The 18,045-nt window shown below is 39.7% G+C and overlaps 1 protein-coding gene across 2 annotated transcripts; it reads left to right on the forward strand.

The window, feature by feature from the left end:
• Positions 1–13,117: 13,117 nt before the first annotated feature.
• On the forward strand, positions 13,118–14,763 carry LOC108758124 (uncharacterized). Of its 2 annotated transcripts, XM_018502917.1 has the most exons (2): positions 13,118–13,341; positions 13,667–14,763. In XM_018502917.1, exons 1-2 carry the CDS (start codon positions 13,204–13,206, stop codon positions 14,630–14,632), a joined length of 1,104 nt encoding a protein of 367 aa, XP_018358419.1. In that variant the 5' UTR covers positions 13,118–13,203; the 3' UTR covers positions 14,633–14,763. The 2 variants fall into 2 exon arrangements, with proteins under 2 accessions (XP_018358419.1, XP_018358420.1); XM_018502918.1 differs by lacking the exon at positions 13,118–13,341 and having other exon boundaries at positions 13,597–14,763.
• Positions 14,764–18,045: the final 3,282 nt, after the last annotated feature.

Below are 18,045 nucleotides of genomic sequence, written 5' to 3' on the forward strand. Positions count from 1 at the left end.
GATCGAAGTCCTTCATTTTCTTCCTTTCTATGACATAAAAAACTTTGGTAAATTTTCTTATGTTTTATGCGTTATGCAAAGATGCTCCGGTCTTATGCGATACTAGAACTCATTGGCAAGAACACGTTTAAATTCGCTCATTAAATGAACGAATAATTAAATTACTAAAACGAACAATTAAATTATTAGGACATTAAATGAACTAAAACAAATTTTATTTTAGATAAACTTACAATACCAGCTAATGGTTGCGTTCAACAGAGAAAGCGGCTTTTCAACTGTTGTAAAATTCTTTAATATGATTGATCTTGCCCTTTATAGTTCCTCTGCATCTAAATGTATAAACCAATCATATTCAAGAATTTTACAAAAGCTACTTTCTCTGTTGGACGCAACCATTGGCTGCGTTTAGCAGAAAAAGCCGCTTTGCAACTCTTGTAAAATTCTTCAACACGATTGGTTCTTGCTTTCGGTTTCTTACGGATCTAAATATATAAAGCAATCATATTGAATTTTATAACAGTTGCAAAGCTGCTTTTTCTGCCGAACACAGCCAATGTTACGTTCGTTTCACGTTACTTTCATCTTCGATCTTCCGTATTGTAGCATTGAGTCACAAAAATGTTAATAATATTTATACAATATATACTTGCGCGTAGTTTTCACTTATGCGTCACACGTATGTATAACCAGCAATCGGCCTAAGCCTTAATTAATCAGGATGTCTATCTTCACGCATACGTGCGCCCACCTTGCGACCAATTATGCCGCACGAGCTAATTTTAAATTACGTCTGAGCTTATCCCTCCTTCTGCATGCACGTTTTTGCATATAAAGAAGATATAGACGGTACTTCAGTAATCAATGATAAAAAAGACTTACGTCGGTAGTAAGTCATATATTCATTGGAATTAATTCAGACTTCACACGATTGAGTCATTACTGAATCGTATACGAGGTCTAAATTAATTCCAATGAATATGTGACTTACTACTGACATAAGAAAGTTTTTTGAATGATCGTTCGCGATATTCGGCAGCTAAATCGGTATACCGACGATCGTTGATTCGAAGCCGTAAATTATCAATCGAAGACTCGAGGCTCGATCGAAATGACTACAAACGAGGCACAAATTGGAGCCGCGTCCTCTCCTCGCGGACTCTATTCGTTTCTTTCCGCGAACGGCAGCGGCAGAATGACGTGGCAGGTGTCAGAACGCGCGCAGCCACTTCCTTGGTGGCGATGTTGTCGGCAACATCTGGCCAGCCGTTATCCACGGACCGGGATAACGTTGTTGGTCCTATGATTCTCCGATTAACGCCACACAGTGCTGTGCCTCCCTATCCCTCCCTCTCGCCGCTTTCCGCGCCCTATTCCTCTTTCTCTCCATGCGAGATGATACCGCTGTGATTGTGCGGCGCCGGTTTCTATCCGCGAAACACGATGCGCCTAATCGACGCTGACTTGCAATTAATCCACGTTTCGCGTTGCACCCGTAGAAAGTCCAATTTAACAAATTGCGCCGGTATGGTAATGTGTTTCGCGAAATGTCGAAGCATGACGATAATGGCGATACCAGATCTCTTCTAGCTTTGATTCGTCTTTATGCTCGTTGAAACTGATTAACGACATTTCTCTGCCAAAAGAACGGAAGTGTAGAAACTAGGATATTAGTGTGATTTAATTCTATCTGTCTCTCTGTTATAAAAATATATATAGTCGTACATTTCTATTTCTTTAAATAAACTCAAAATTGCAATGTTGATTTATTGCATATCTTGTAATCTTGTTCCTTTCTCTCTAATGTTTCTTTAATCCTCGACAACAGTGAACATTTTTGACGGTTGTATGATTGGTACTATGAGATGGTTTTAAATTGTAGGTAAAAGAAACTTTAAATCTTCCCGTATCGATCGCCATAAGGCGGAGTTTCACATGCATTCTGTATTTCAAGTAAGACGCTTTAAAACTTAGGTATAGTTTTTACAGCTATGGTTGAAGGTTAATGATAAAATCCTTTTTTACTTATACTATAAAGTAACATTATGAAAATAAATCGAAAGATCTGCATTTCTCTTCTGAAGAAAAGATAGTTGTTTGCTGAAAATAATTCCTTCGATAGCTAAAGCAAACAACTCGGAATCAACGAGGCCAATTATACTTCCGCTCGATGTCAACCGGACTGATATGTAGCCTCCGTTGCGATCTCGCCTACCAGCTTTCACGTTCGATCATTCTCGACGTCATCTTCCGAGCTGCTTGAAAACGGATCACTGGAGAGGAGGCACTTATCGGTAGGGTCGCCGGAGAGTCATATGCGATCCGGGCCGCTATTGCCATAAACGCGACGAGAATATTTACACAGGTCCGGGCATGAATACGTAAATGTAAATAAATAAAGTGAAAAAGCGAAGCGCTGCGGCAGCCGATTTGCATGCACTGGCTACCGTTGCCGTAGGGAGCTTTTTTCCCGGCCGGTTCGCATCGCCGCGGGGCACAGGAGTCGCGCCGCGCTGCAGCAGCCCATGTTTACGAGGGGGACAAACACAAGGGAGGGAATAGGGATTTAAATTAGCGGCGGCCTCGACCTACGTACGCACGCACGCACGCCGCCAGTGTAGTAGTCCGCGTACAGAAAAGAATAAGAGAGAGAGAGAGAGAGAAGAGGTGGTTGAGGCATGTCACACCTGCGGTACTTTCCCAAGTTGTTAACTCTAAAGGGTCCTCTACATAAAAGTCGTAGATGGCCGTGGAGTCTTAAGTCGTAGGAAACCAACCAATCACTATCAAATATAAGGAGAATACTCGATTGGAATTGGTCAGTTTCCTACGACTTAAGACTCCACGACCATCTACGACTTCTATGTAGAGGACCCTTAAAGCTTCAAACGACGACGACTGTATGGTGGCAATCCGATTATTACATCGATACGGGTCCCCCGTTAAATAATTCTAATCCTACGAATGCCGGGAAATACTGAAAATGTTATTTCCTCATTAATCACGTAGGATGAAGCTCCGGATCATCAAGGCGACTTACGGTGACACCGCGCACGATCGTTGGTGGTCTAAGTCGAATTTCTAAAGCTGCCGCAAACGCGCGCGATACCGTCGCCGGGTTCGTTCTGCCGGCTCTTCCGTTTTCCCTCCTAGTTCGCGATTCTTACGTAGTAAAGAATACCCGACTAACGATTCACCGGCTCCCGCGAAGCTTCGTCATCCTTGCAAACTATCCCGCGCGCGCGCACACACCGACCGACAATCTTGGCACAGGTGTAAGTCACGGACGCGACGACCAAGAGGCACGGTATATCTTGTCGGACTTGCAGGGCTGCGACTGTGCGATACCCCGATATACTCTGCGACTAGCACATTCGCGAATAGCCTAATCTGCAAGCTAATGATCGTGGTTGTCGCCGCTGGAAGCACCGGAGGAAATTACACCGTCGCGTTGACACTGATTATTACGGCGTCGTGATGAAAGACGAAACCTCTAAGAAAAACCTCTCCTCGTCTCAGCTTCACATTTATCAAGGTGGATTCCACACGTCCATCGGCTCTCTATCTCTTTGGCTTTACAATTATCAAGGTGAATTCCACACATCCATCGGTTTTCTATCGAGATGGCAAATATACTCGATCATACACTCAACCATAATGGTACTAAAAGGTGTTTAAGTATACGCGTAACAATGAAATAAGGAAAGACAAAGTTTATATACGATTCTACGAGATCGACTCTGTCCTTTGCGAATCTAAGCGTATCTATGCGTATATAAATAGTACGTGTTGTGTACGCAAAGAGTTCACAATTGCTCGATATATCGCACGTTGTTGCAGTGACTGTCAGTATCACGAACTTGACTTTGACTTATCTCGATCACTACTAGTAGTCGAGATTGAAATCGAAAATTGCGGTCTACGCTATTTTAACACAACTAAAATTTAAATCCCAGAAACTGATAAATACGAAATAGAACTTCAAATTACGTTAAATAACTGCGCAATTACATATGTGTAATGTAAAATATTCGAAAATATTAAAAAATCAATTTATTAAACACTACTATTCTTACGTGTTATCATCTGTTATTGTATACTTAAGAACTTTGATTATTTTTCTTATTAACCTTTCGAAGAAAGCTTTTTAACAATGAAATTAAAAAAAAAACTTATATCTTAAGGATTTACAGAGTTTGAAGTTACTGAATTCGCCTTCAGAATTCTTTAAATTAATAATAAGCTTTAAATAAAACCAAACTGAAAACTAGATGTTATTTTGCAATCAAAAATTTTCTAAAATTGATTTTTGTAATAATTATATTTTTTAATTTTGTCTACCATATTGGATCTATCTTTTCAAAAATTTTTTATTTTTAATCTTAGATTGAAATAAAGCACTATTAAATTACTCTATAAACTTTCATGAAAATCAAACGAACAGTTTATAAAAGTGTATATCTAAACGAGTATGCGTCCTTTAACAAAGGATTAATTAAAGTGATGTCAATTAATAAATTATGATTTCTCAATCTCTTTTTTTCTATTATATTGATACATTATAATATTAAGTAATGTAATGCAATCTTAAGCTTTCAACACGTGCATTATCCATAGCTTCGTGATCTATACTTTCGGCGGGACTTCTATATCGGCATTAAGCGAAGATTGCTTACATAAGTTGCTTAACCAGTGAATGATCGTTTGTCCATTAATATTGACGTCTCATTAAAGCGCTGAGATTTCTAATAATTCGCCGCGGTTCCGGCCGTTCGAAATTGATTCGCTTTGCGACACGAGCAACCGGGAAAGCTGACTCTCGTTCCGTAATTTCACTTGAACTTAAATAATTCGCCGACTCGAATACATCGCGCACAAGGGTAAGGTACGGGTGGTAATTCGTATTAATGCGCCTATAATTATTATTCAGAAGCTTTCACGCGGGAGAGACGTGAGCGGCCCTCTTGAGCACCGCTGGATCTTCAGAATGGTACTGCCAGTAAATAAGTAATTAGCACTATTACCGGCACGTGTTACGTCGAGCCAACGGTTCGCAGCGCGTTAAGTATCAAAGCATCTGCAATGATGCCGCGAAACGCTGGTGGTCCGAGTAAAGCACGTACCGCATTTAAGCGCTGATCTAAAACTATATTGTATAGCTATTCACTACAATGTATTATATATTTCCCGTTTTTGATATATAAATAAAAATATTGTTTTTTTATCAACTCGGAATCATTAATGACGCATCGATTTTCGATATGTAACAATTTTCTGACGATCATGACGCAAGTATTAATCTTTCGATACCTTGGATAAATCGTTCCCAAAATAAATTCAAATGAAGCCGCATCATAGAGATACTCATCGATTTAATGCGACAGCACGAGCGTTTTACAAGTCAGTGCCCTTCGACCTTGCACCTGCATAAACTGCGATCAAGGTACTTTACCACCATGACATGCATGTATGACGTTATCTCGTCAATTTTGTACCGATGAATTTAGCAACGTAAGCAATTTGTAAGAGAGGATGCTATTTTGCGATTGTCAACATTAATGGGATCAAACCGGTTTAGTGAAAGAATATTATTAATATGATATTGTGTGTAGTATCTCAACGCTTTATATTTAATTATGCTTTATCCTTGAATCAATAAATTGCTACACCTCATAAAACACTATTCTACAATCTCGTCTCATGTACATTTACACGATCAGCAAGCAAACACAACATTTTTTTAACGGCTAATAATCTGTTAACCGACCAATAAAATCCAGAGCTTGATGAAACACCTGTCGTTTAATATAGAATCACTTTATAAAGGATGGGAATACCATTGTAAAACACGGTGGTGCGTGTGCAATCTCTTCAATGCACGTCCCTTCGATAGCAAATAAACATCTGAATAAACGTGCACATAGATAAAATATATATTTTGCTCTCTTATTCACAGCAAATTTAATTTTTCCTAGTATTATAACATAACGTATCTATTATATAAATGAGGAAATAATGTATGAATATGTTATATTCGAAAGTAATATGACGTTTTTAAATTTTCCAATAGGAAATAGGAAATAAAAGTCCATAATGAACGAAATTGTATCTTTAATGCTTGAATAAGTTAATGTGAATTTGTATACTATGTATGTGCATGCATATATATCAGATTTCTTTAATAGATGCCTATTGAACATCAAAATTTAATTATGATATTATTTCAGTAGTGTTTAGCTGGGTTTTTAAGTTCAATAAAATTTCAACGCACAGTTCAAATGACTATACAAATATGGTATATATGCAAGTAATTATATGTATATAGTATATATATACAAATTCACATTGAATTATTTAAGCATTAAAGATCCAGCTTCGAGCATTATAGGCCTTTATTTCCTATTTTCTATTTGTTGAGTTTTCACATGTACGGTCCAATAAAATTCTTATTAAATTTTTCGTTAAGAACGATCGCTATAGTAAGTTCTAGATGTTATTACTGCACAAACCATCGTTATGCGTGATGGTTTGTGAGGCAATAATAACCTGTTAATCGGTCAATAAATTGTAGAAAAACTATCTCTTAATCCATGATCGTTTCTCGTCAGAGCCACCTATAACGATCTAGGGATACGACCTCGTCAGTTGGATTTTTGCGGAAGATCGTTTTAACGAGTAAAGCCAGGTCGCAAGTGTTCAAGCAGCAATGTGACGCGATATGTGATTGAGGAAAAAAGGAAGAAGGAAAATTCCGTGGGCTTAATCGATCGTATATTATGGACGGACAGGTAACAGGAAGTGGCGTCGATACTCCGGCGTAAATCATTTTTACAGCATATTTATCAGCCTAAAACTTATGTACCCGCGTGCTACATCCGCGTGGAAAAATTACCGCGGAGATTTAGGACGCCGGGAGACGTGAATTTCTCGACATGTTAGACTATGAGTCGTGCATAATTAAAGAGAAATTACTTTCTTGATAGATAGATACATTGGACAGCTGTATATAATTTATCTAGTATTTTTTTCATGCACACACAAGCACGCATACACGTATATACAAGAAGAACTAACAGCGATATCAACATCGTAATAAATATATTTTTTACGTACGAATGTGTACAAAATATTTTTTCCGGCAGAGAAAGAGTGATAAAGAAGAACAGAGAATGTAGCAGCAGGCATGTTTTTCGGAAAAACCCCAGTTAATCAAATGTAAATTTGAAAACGTTCACCGCCCACCGGCTGCCGTCCGTTTTTCCTACAATTAACAAGCTGTCAGTAAACAGCTCGAAATTGGCGCGATTCGCACCGTTTTGCGCCGAGGGCACAGCTTTAAGAAGTTCGGGCAAGCGCCACGGTCTAACCTGTAATTAGGACACCTTGGGTGTGATTCTAATTAAGGGTCTTGGTAGGTCATAAATCTCTAGCTTGTACGAGGGTCATGTTTGGATGAACCCTGAGGAATCGAGCCCTTGGACCATTTAGAAAATCAAATCACCCCCGGCCATTATATGATCAACCGGCCAGACAATGAACACTGTTAGAAGCATTAATAAAGATGAAAAAATCGATTAATACAAACAATATAATCGATCGAAACAAATTTTATAAAATAAGGAATAGAAAACATTAACTCTCTGTCTGTAATCTGGATCTTTTTAGGCACAAGCGAAATTTCACTCTCAAATTTCTTCGAAATACAGGAGAGCGAAGTCCGGTTTCCTTTCTTAAAATATCTTGTTAAGAAACTATTTAATAACTATGTAATACAGATGCTAGAAAGTAGCTCTAAGTTTCTCCATATTTTTTGAAAGCTTAGAACAATAAGAAACTAATTACAAACGGAGAGAGTAAAAATATGATTGTAGAATTAATGAAGAAGAAAGATATGTAGAAAGTTTACTCAAAATTGATCAATAACTCGAAATTGCCAGATTAAAAAAAGCTCTATAATATCGTACAATAAACACGTCATACACTGAAAAAGAAAATATTAAATCTTAATAAATATTTATTTGAATAGTTCTAATACTTCCTAAATGTAAACATATATTTGTTTGATACAGAACTATATTAATTTTATTAACTGTCATTTTTTTATTGAGTAAATATTTATTCACTATAAATAAATGTTTATATATTGCTAGTACTATTAAAGAAATATGTATTAAGATTTAATAAAATCTTTTTTTAGTGTGTAACGATCTTACACACATGCAAAAAAAGGACTTAGTAATATCAGTTAAACATCAGTTATTGGTTCAAACCTTGCTGTTATGGCTAAAAGTTGGCTATTGAAGATAAAATACATTTGCTACCGACATCCAATTTTATTAGTTAAAATTAAAAGCGTACTTAACATGAGTAGCTAAGTAAAAAAAAGTGGCTATTTCTCACTATTTTAGCCGCGTAACCGAACATTTCATTCGCAATTGTTTCTGGGACGCTGCCGATTGCCATTTTATTCTAGCAGAGAATATTTTTCGCTGCAGCATGTAAATTTTAGCAGATAATAAATTGAGCTTTAGCAGCAACGACATTAGCTGTCTCTATTATATAAGGATACATTTTAACTGCCACAGCTATATTTTAGCTACGTTGGCTAATATTTTCTCTGCGTGCATGTGACTTTTACTCTTTGATAAATATTCGATTTCATAGCGCATCGAAGGGATCATTCCTGAACAAATTATAGGTCACTCTAGACATATTCTTGTGCAAATGACAACGACGTTGCATCTTCGGGGTCCGGGAGCGGAGAAAATCGCGTGCACCTTCGGAATCGAGGTTGTACCTTGCGGCCGCAGGCGGGTAACCGTACGCATGCAGCCGATGCCGCAAACGCATCAAGCCGCGTGTATACGCGCGAATAGTCGCGCGAGTAAGCCCGCGTCAGTCAAACGCGCGCCATTATGTTGTAAATCATCGGTGATTGTCTGAACTGGAACTCACAGCGGCGAGATGCGTTGCCGGCTAGTAATAATCAATTTATGCACTTCATCGGCCGCAATAAATTTGTTATTAGCCGCAGCCGCTGCCGCCACCGCCGCCACCGCATCAGCCTGTGCGGCGAATCGATCCAGGATCGGATAAGAAAGATGAGAGATCTTACTGTCCACGACAAGGAAAAAGAAGGAAGAACGATTACGCTGATGTTGTGAAAGGCCCTAAAAAGAATTTTACCACGCAGCATTCGTTTCACCCGCGTTGCACGCGCGATATCGACAATTCGTCTAAAAAAATAAGACGAGATTTTCCTCGCATCTTTTCCACTCGGTCCGATCCTGACTCGATCGTATCTGTGTTGCAAAGATCTATAAATAGGTCCCTAGATCACATGAGCCTCACGTACACCTGAGATTAACGTCTCCGACGCATGTATTTGTCGCCTACCTCGCAGGAGACGTTAATATCGCGCTGATGGACAACGCGATGGTGTCGATGGATCGATCGATTGATGATCCTGCGACCAGCGCAATCACGCGCGGTTTTGTTGGACGCGAAATCATCGGGACTCTCATTAGTCTTTGTTATATAATTACGTAATGGTACAGCTCGATTGCGAGGACCTCACCTTATGGCTAAGAGCGATCACCGTGTGAATAGTGAATGTAAGTACACGAAAAAAATGATTTTGCTGAAGTATCTAAACATTTAGCTAGATACCAATCTGAAAATAATTTTGTTGGGTAATCAAACTAATTACATAAAAATCTCAAACATGATAAGCAATGCTGCAAAAAGTTTCGACGACCAACCGTCCTATGCAATTGTTTTGATGGTCCAACAAAATTCTTTTCAGATCTGCATCTAGCTAACTTTTTAGATACAAAACCGTCCTTTTCGTGTAACTGTGCGGTTTTGAAAATGTTATTATTACTTTAACGTACTCGCATTTTAATAATGGCAATGTATTATTTTTGTGATTTATTTCCGTTCTCGTATCTCAATCTATGCTATCACGGAAAGAATGGTTTGCTAAAATATCTAAAAATTTAGCTGGATGCAGATTTGAAAATAATTTTGTTGGACGATCAAAACAATTATATAAGATATTAGATAAACTGATTGCTGTCAAAACTTTTTGCAGCAAATCATGCTTAAATTTTATACATAATAATTATTTATCTAAACTTTGTCTAATTTAGATAAACTTTTGCAGCAAAATCGTTTTTTCTGTGTGATCTTGTTTAAAAATATAACAATTCATATATCGGATAATAATTAATTATATTAACGGTTGTGTTTTTTTGACAATTAAGATACAAACTAATTTTCTTCTCGATTCGTGTCACCTTATTGAAGAAATTAGACTATCTGTCAAGTTTACAATCTTAAGAAATTAAAATCAGGATTGGAAACTAATCTAACATTTTTCCCAAGATTCACAGCTTGTTGCGCAAGCCGCAAAGAGTGTTTTCAGTAAATTAAAATCCGCCAGTGGGCGTAAACCCTTCGGATTCATCGGGACGCGAACGTTCCTTTTCCTCTGTGGACCGAACGAACGCGATCGGCTCATTTGGTGTGTATTAGTGGAGGATAATGAACTTCTTGAGGCCGCCGCCTTTTGCGAGAATGACTTCAAATTCCCGACAAACGAAGGAAAACGAATGGAGATACGCCTACGGGAGTACCCGAGTTTCTCTTTCGGAAGGAGTGGAATAGAGCTCTGTTTTTCCTTAAAACACGGACGGGTTAAGTAGTACATACACTGTTAGAAATGTAACCACGAGCTTTCTTTACATGTAAATAAAGTTCGTGGTTATGAACAAAATTTACAAATAATGAATGATTTAACTGAAAATTAAGTTGCAGTAGTTACTTAAACGTAATAAACGTGTATATTAAATTTATGAAATTTAACATACTTTTCATAAAATTTTATGAAAAGTACATTAAATTTCATAAATTTTCATGAAAAATACATTAAATTTCATATGCGTGTGCACAAATATACTTTTCAGTTATAAATACATTAAATTTAATTGATGAAATTAAGTTCAAATTGTGTAGCTAAGTATATTAAATTTCATGAAATTTTTAACTGTATACATTCTCGCGTTTATTTAAGCGTCACAATATAGAGTATTACAAATTTGTAATATTATATCACGGTTTTAAATAAAGTCCAAACATAAACTTCGATTATTGACGTAGTCATTAGCATGTACGAGTCATTTACTCATTGCATTATGGCGATTCAAGATCGATCTCGCGGGTCTAAACGAAATGTCAAGCACTGTGACTACACACCAATGTCACAAAAATAGACGCTTCGAATAAGAACCGTCAATAGAGATGTTATTGTAACACTACCTGTGGTATGCATTTGACACAGTGCGCTTAATCAGTGTTATAAACACATTAAAGTGCATTACAATATACCTAGCCTAATTATCGATAATTGCGAAATCGAAGACGTCAAAAGACGTCATTCACGTTATTCATTTACTTTAGATTATTTATCAAGCACGTAAACACGCCTTACAAAACTCCTCGCTGCAAATTAACAGTCTCGTAAACGTTAATAATTTTGTCAAATTTGATTAACGCTAGTAACGATTAAAGCATGTTTCACAATATTTACTTTAAAGTATTACCGATGTTAAAAATGTTCTTAAATTTTTGTTAACTTTTAATATATACTGGTGAATGAAATTTAAATTCTCGGTAACTGTGTGAGAAGACTATTAATATATATGTCAATCAACCCTTAACTCTTAAGTTATGAAAAGCTTATATTTTATTGACATATACGTTAATGGTTATTTCAATTACGGTTAATTAAAATGTCATTCATATCTGTAAATGAAAAGTATAGTAAATTTCAATACACTTAATTTTCCAATTATTATAAACTTAAATCTTGTTAATATTATATATATTAATAAACTTTTCAATTACATAGAATTTAAATTTCATTCACCTATGTACATTATAAGTTAATGAAATTCAAGTACATTTCTAACAATACCTATATAATAATTGACGAACTCCCAGATTTTCGCAACCCTCAAAGCTTTTCATTCTGACCACTTCAAAGGAAACTTGTAAGAAGCATATGGGTTTTAGAAACCTCGTAAAACGATCAGAGTTGTCCACACTTTCCAGCCCCATCGTATTTAAAGTCTCGTAAAGCACGGCAAGGGGCTTTGCAGAAAAAGTAGAAGCTGACTTCAGGTAAATAAGGAAACACGGGGCCAATTAAAGTTCCGTCATTCGTTTGAGAAAATATTTTGCCAACATACACCTACCAATGACACAGCGAGTTATGTCACGGTCTATTTTAAGACTAAAGTATTTTACACTCAGCGATGGTTAAACGTGTTTTAATACTATTAATAATTCTAGTCAACGCTCGTTCATTTCTACGCGGTATCCTTTCCTCGCATCACAATACTACGGTTTTAGCGGAATGGTTGCGCTACCAATTAGTGTCAGTTAGACGCATCCATTTTTATGCGCATCAGCGTAATTCAATAAGGACCCATATCAAGAAAGTTTTACTAATACCATTTATAAATCATTTCCAGGTGAGTGTTAATGGGTTTTAGACGTGCCAAACACTTTCCCTGGTTCATGTTTGACATCAACGACCTGGAAAGTTTCGCAAGGAAATTATTTTTGCTATTATCTTGCGAAATGTATTGTATTCCATATACGTGCCACGTATCCATTAATATAACACCTGCGTTTATTGTACATATGATATATTGTCAGTTAAAAATGTCACGGGAGTCAGTTCGACATTACATATTACGCAAGAAAATTTTACATTTCTTTCTCTTAATCTTCTTTAGTGACTAATTACTATCCTTACTAATTACAGCAAAGATGGTACCAATAAGGAATAAATTAAGATGAAATGCATGATATTAAATAGAAGTCATAATATGTTGCCTTTCTCTAGGAGAAATTAGAATGTCACGAGGGTATTGTGCAAGAAAGGGAAGAAATAAAATCCAATTAGTGCAAGAAGAGAATGCGGGGGACGCAAGATCGCAGCTCGACGACCGGCGGCCGCGGATCTCCAATGTCAAGAACGCGGCGCCCGGTCGGTGCGTGCCACACGATCAGGCTTTTCTTTTTTCGAGCTCCGATCGCCTTTTGACTCCTTAGAGGGCCCGGAGAGGAGCCCCCAGCGAAGAGAAGACGAAGGAAGACGGGGGGCGTGTCTGGTCGCGCGGCTTCTACAAAGAGATGCCCACTTCCCAGTGGACCCCTTCCATTCTTCAGGAGATCCCCTTCCACGTGGGCCCAGGACTCCGTCTCGACGTTCTCCCCACCAGTAGGCCCCAAGAAAACCGGGCGGCATGGTCCAGACCACGAGATCGGCAGGTAAAGGCAGTTTACGGAACGCTTCCGTACACGAAGCATACTCGGCGGAGATCCTCAAACGGTAGCCTGAAAAACTGACGGACGTAACTTCAAACATTCCCGAAAAAACCATTACACCTTGCATCTCGAATTCGATCTTTAGATCATTCTTAACGAGATTTGTATCGGCATCGATCGATCGGTCAGTCATCGCAAAATTCTACAGTGAAGGCGATGACAATTGGTTGAGAGTTTTCGCGACCAGAAACACGTTATGATATAAGATTGCCAGTAGCCAAGGATCAATCGTGCACACATGAGGATGACCTCCTACGTGGCCTTCCAGCAATACGACCTCCTGGACTCCGAGGGCTACGGATCGGCGAGCAGCCCGGAATCGAATCCACGTGGTAATTGGCATCATCAAGAGATTTATCCGCAGCCGCCGCGGTCCAGGGGCAGCAGCTGCGGGAGCGTTAGCTCTGTGGATAGTCATCACCAACAAGAATACCAGGAGAATAGTGGCGGTGCCCCCAATGGAAGCCTCCACGTGACCGCCGGTTTCAATTTCGGTGATTTCTACGAGGGCTACTATCAGGAGGGTGGCTGTCGGAACGATCATCAGCCAACGTTGAACGGTGACGTTACTAGGAACGTCACGGATCTTCACGCCAAGCTGATCTTCAGGATGAACGAACAGTGTGCGACTTACGATGATACCGCGTCTAGGATGGCCTTCAATGAGGGTATCATGAATAAACAGGATCCAGCAGGGTACATTCAGAAGATGGACCATCTTTCGGCCGGTGCGTATACGAATTCGAGGACCGACTTTGGTCAGAGTCAGCCTGTCTTTGCTGCGAAGGGCTATGCGAAGATCGGTGCCTATCATCCGCGGAACGAGAATCACCGTTATACTCAGAGAAATCACCCTTACGTCACCTACACTGTGCCGAGAAACGAGTCTGGATTGTCGAGCGGCCAGCCAAGCAAATGCGATCAGTCGAGGTATCATCAAAGGAATGACGGCCTTCACGTCGTTTTGCCGGCGGAATACACTAGCCAGAAATCCAAGGAAGCAGCCGTGCAGAAAATAAAGAGCAGCGCGCCTGGTGTCGAGGTGCTGAGGAAGAGAAGACTGGCGGCGAATGCCAGAGAGAGAAGGAGAATGAACAGCTTAAACGACGCTTTCGACAGGCTACGCGATGTCGTACCCAGTTTAGGCAATGACAGGAAACTCAGCAAGTTCGAAACGTTACAAATGGCGCAGACTTACATCGCCGCGCTCTACGAACTGCTGCAGCGCAAATGAACACTCGAATCTGGCGATTCGGATCATCTTCCGAAAAGGAGAACAATGTCTTGTTCAACTGTGTTTTCTTGCATGTTGCTGCAATGACCTAGAATCCTCGAAAATCGCGGAACATTGAATAGAAAAACTTAGAAGCCTAACGAGCACAAGCATCCAGTTGAGAAGATTAAAGCGATAATGATGGAAACTTCCGAGTTTCGCTGCGAAATCAACTGAAATCAGGATCGATATCTTCGTCTTTGTGGAATTCTGAAGGATGCTCCTGAATCTCCTCGTAACAACTTCCTCCGTCGAGAGATGCAGAAAGATCGCTACTCCATTCTTCGACGGGAACGACGAGGCGCGTCCTTCCTCCGACAGACTCCGAGACGTCCGCAGATAATGACGAATTGTCGGGGTACCGAGAACGAGACAGCTCGCTCGCGGGGAGCATGAATTAACGAGCGAACTGGGAATCGAGACTTCATTAACTTGTAAACGAGTCACTCGACTACGGCGGCATCGACCGTGAACGGTATGTAAGCAGCAGTAAGCAGAAAAATATAATACCGGCGTCGTTATCTCTACCAAGATCTTCTAGCCTTCTCATTACAAACTCGATTTAATAGATAAAAAATTTGGAAAAGTCGGCATTCTTTTTCTGCTAATATATTAATAATTATACAACATATTAATTTAATGGTTTCAAAATATCAAATAAATTTTTAATAAATTATATTTTGATAACAAGATGATAATTCATTTCATTGTGTTACCATTTTTCAAGAATAATTTGTCTATGTTTCAAGTATACATTTTTGTAAAATTTAAATGTTTGTATGCAATTTCACATAAATTTTTTACAAATTAATTTACCGATTTTTGAATTATAATTCATATTGTATTTATGTATAACCTTCATATATATATATATAATATTTTCAAGATGTTATAAATAATATACAAATGAATTATCTTTTGGCATCATTAATACATCAGCAGCGATAGCTTACGTCAAAACTAATCGATTACGAGGTCGGCGAGTAAAAAGGCTGCTTTATAATCGCGCGCGTCAAGCTTAACCGAGCGCGTAAGTTTAGCGCCGCGCGGTAATTCATCGCCGATACTTATCCCGACATCGCGGCGCATCGCTGCAGGATTCCGGGACGTTTTTCTAATCGGTCGTGATAGGATCGGAGCGGAGAGCGGGAAAAAGTGCGACCGGTCGAGGATCCTCCCTGGAGGAACAGCCTCCGAGATCGCGACTGATATCTCGCGACACCGAGCGCGGATAGAATACTCTGTGTGTTAACTTCATCGGATTATCGATGAAAAAAAAAATATTGCGCTAAAAAGTCGTTGTCTCAAAAGGTTCTCGCGTAATCGCAGCGACGAGAAATGTCGCCGATCCGGTACGGGATATCACTACAAGGCAAGTGGGTAGGTCAGAGCGCATAAAATGTGATCGTTGACTGTAATATCGAGGCTTCCCTCAACCGCTATCGCCGTGCCAAGCTAGAACGGCGGGGGCGTACTCGCCTCGAGTTTAATTGTAAATAGGCACCGTCGTACATTGTCGTCCTCACGAGGCACCGTGTAAATATCTGATTCAAGGCGCGTCTAACTTATTGCGAGGCTGTATAGGTAATTCTGTACATAGGTACATACATGTACGCGTGCGTGCAGAGTGCGGGGGCAGGTATCTCTCGCACGTGCGTGATCGTTCATTGATGCCTTCGAGTCGACGATAGGTATCAATTGAGGAGTTCGCCCCAAAAGGGCGCGTGAATAAATAGCCATGAGAAATTAAAGTGGGGCTTTTAAGAATTAGTATTTTTCAAGAGAAAAACCTTGGACTGTGTTCAGATTCCCACCCCACCCAGGTGTCATTTTATCCCTGTCGCTCACCGAATGTTAAACTGGAATAACATGATATCTGAGGGGAGCACTAGGGTGGGAATCTGAACAGCGCCCTTTGGAGGAAACAAATGAAGGCGCAATTTGTAAAAATAAATGGTTCCTAGAGCAAAGCTCACTGAAGATAAAGAATTAAATTCTATAATCAGCGCGTTTCTCGCATATTTTCCTCTCTTTGCGGGCGAACTCCATATGATTTTTCACGGGTTTCGGAAAAAAACGCTTAGCATTACGTTCGCCTCGTGTTACCTGAGTATTCACCTGTAACTAGTACTCTGCTCAATGGTAATTATTAAAATAGCTGTACGTAATTATAAATTATCTCGGATGAGATTGTGGCTCAACTTGCGATCGCTTTAAATGCAGAGATTACACGTAACAAAGCGTACGTGCTAATTAGAGAAGTGAGAAATGAACGAATTGAAAAACTTGAAAGTCAATTTATCGATATTTACGACGTCGATGCTGTTTATATCTATCGTTAGATTAACTGCGGTCATCAACAAGATCATTACGGGCTGTAATAAAATACGGCGATAATAACTAATTCTCTACACTTCTCGATGGATCTCGTTACGCGGCTAATTACTAGCCGAGCATTAGGATCTTCTAATCCGAAAGATCGGATATCAACCCGCGGATGACAATCGACTCTCGGCTTCGATCGACCGTCGCGTCGCGTTTTTTTTTTTCGCCACGAATGCGAGACGACGCGTGACTGGAATAATCTCATTCGGCCGCGATTCAGCTCGCGACGTACCTCTCGCGCAATTAGGGATATGCAAAAATCGCGGGACAAATGGCGGCGGCCGGCCACCTCCACTTAGCAGTCAATCACAATTAAATACAATTTTGCGCGGGCTGCGGGGCCCGGTAATGGCGCAAAAAGAGAGCAAATTGAAATCTCCTAGCTGACAGAATGATAGATGGTACCGGCCAGACGTGAGAAGACGCGAGAGCGACAGAGAGAGACATAAAAGAGAGACGGGAGAGAGAGAGAGAGAGAGAGAGAGAGAGAGAGAGATATGAGCGAAACGGGGCGAGGAGGATGAAGAGAGAAAAGCGGAGAAACAGTCTTTCTTCCATATCCCCCGATGTGAGAAAGCTCTTCCTCTCCGTTCCGCAAAGAGATCTACGTGAAAGAACGAAAACACAGAGAGAAGTAAGTCGGGAGCTGATGATAGCGCCACTACGAAGCCGATTTCTCTCGCTAATATCGCTAATCCTCTCCATCTGTTGAAGATGAGGATCTGATCTTTGCACGGAGCAGCGGTAATTTATATCGATCGGAACGGAGAGAAAGAGACGGGGTGAGATGGAAGCTCATTCTCTCTTCTATAACCGCGGTCATTATGGCAGCGCCGTTTAGAGTCGCAGATTAGTTACGCGCGCCTCGAAATAAAGCGCGATGATTATTCGCGATGATAAGCGGCGGTACGATCATTGCGATATTCTATTCTCACGAAGCATAAATAAGGGTCGAAAGTAGAGAGAAGTGAGGAGAATCGCGTAGGATA

This window comes from Trachymyrmex cornetzi, unplaced genomic scaffold, assembly GCF_001594075.2.
Source record: "Trachymyrmex cornetzi isolate Tcor2-1 unplaced genomic scaffold, Tcor1.1 scaffold151, whole genome shotgun sequence".
NCBI classification, from domain to species: Eukaryota; Metazoa; Arthropoda; class Insecta; order Hymenoptera; family Formicidae; genus Trachymyrmex; species Trachymyrmex cornetzi.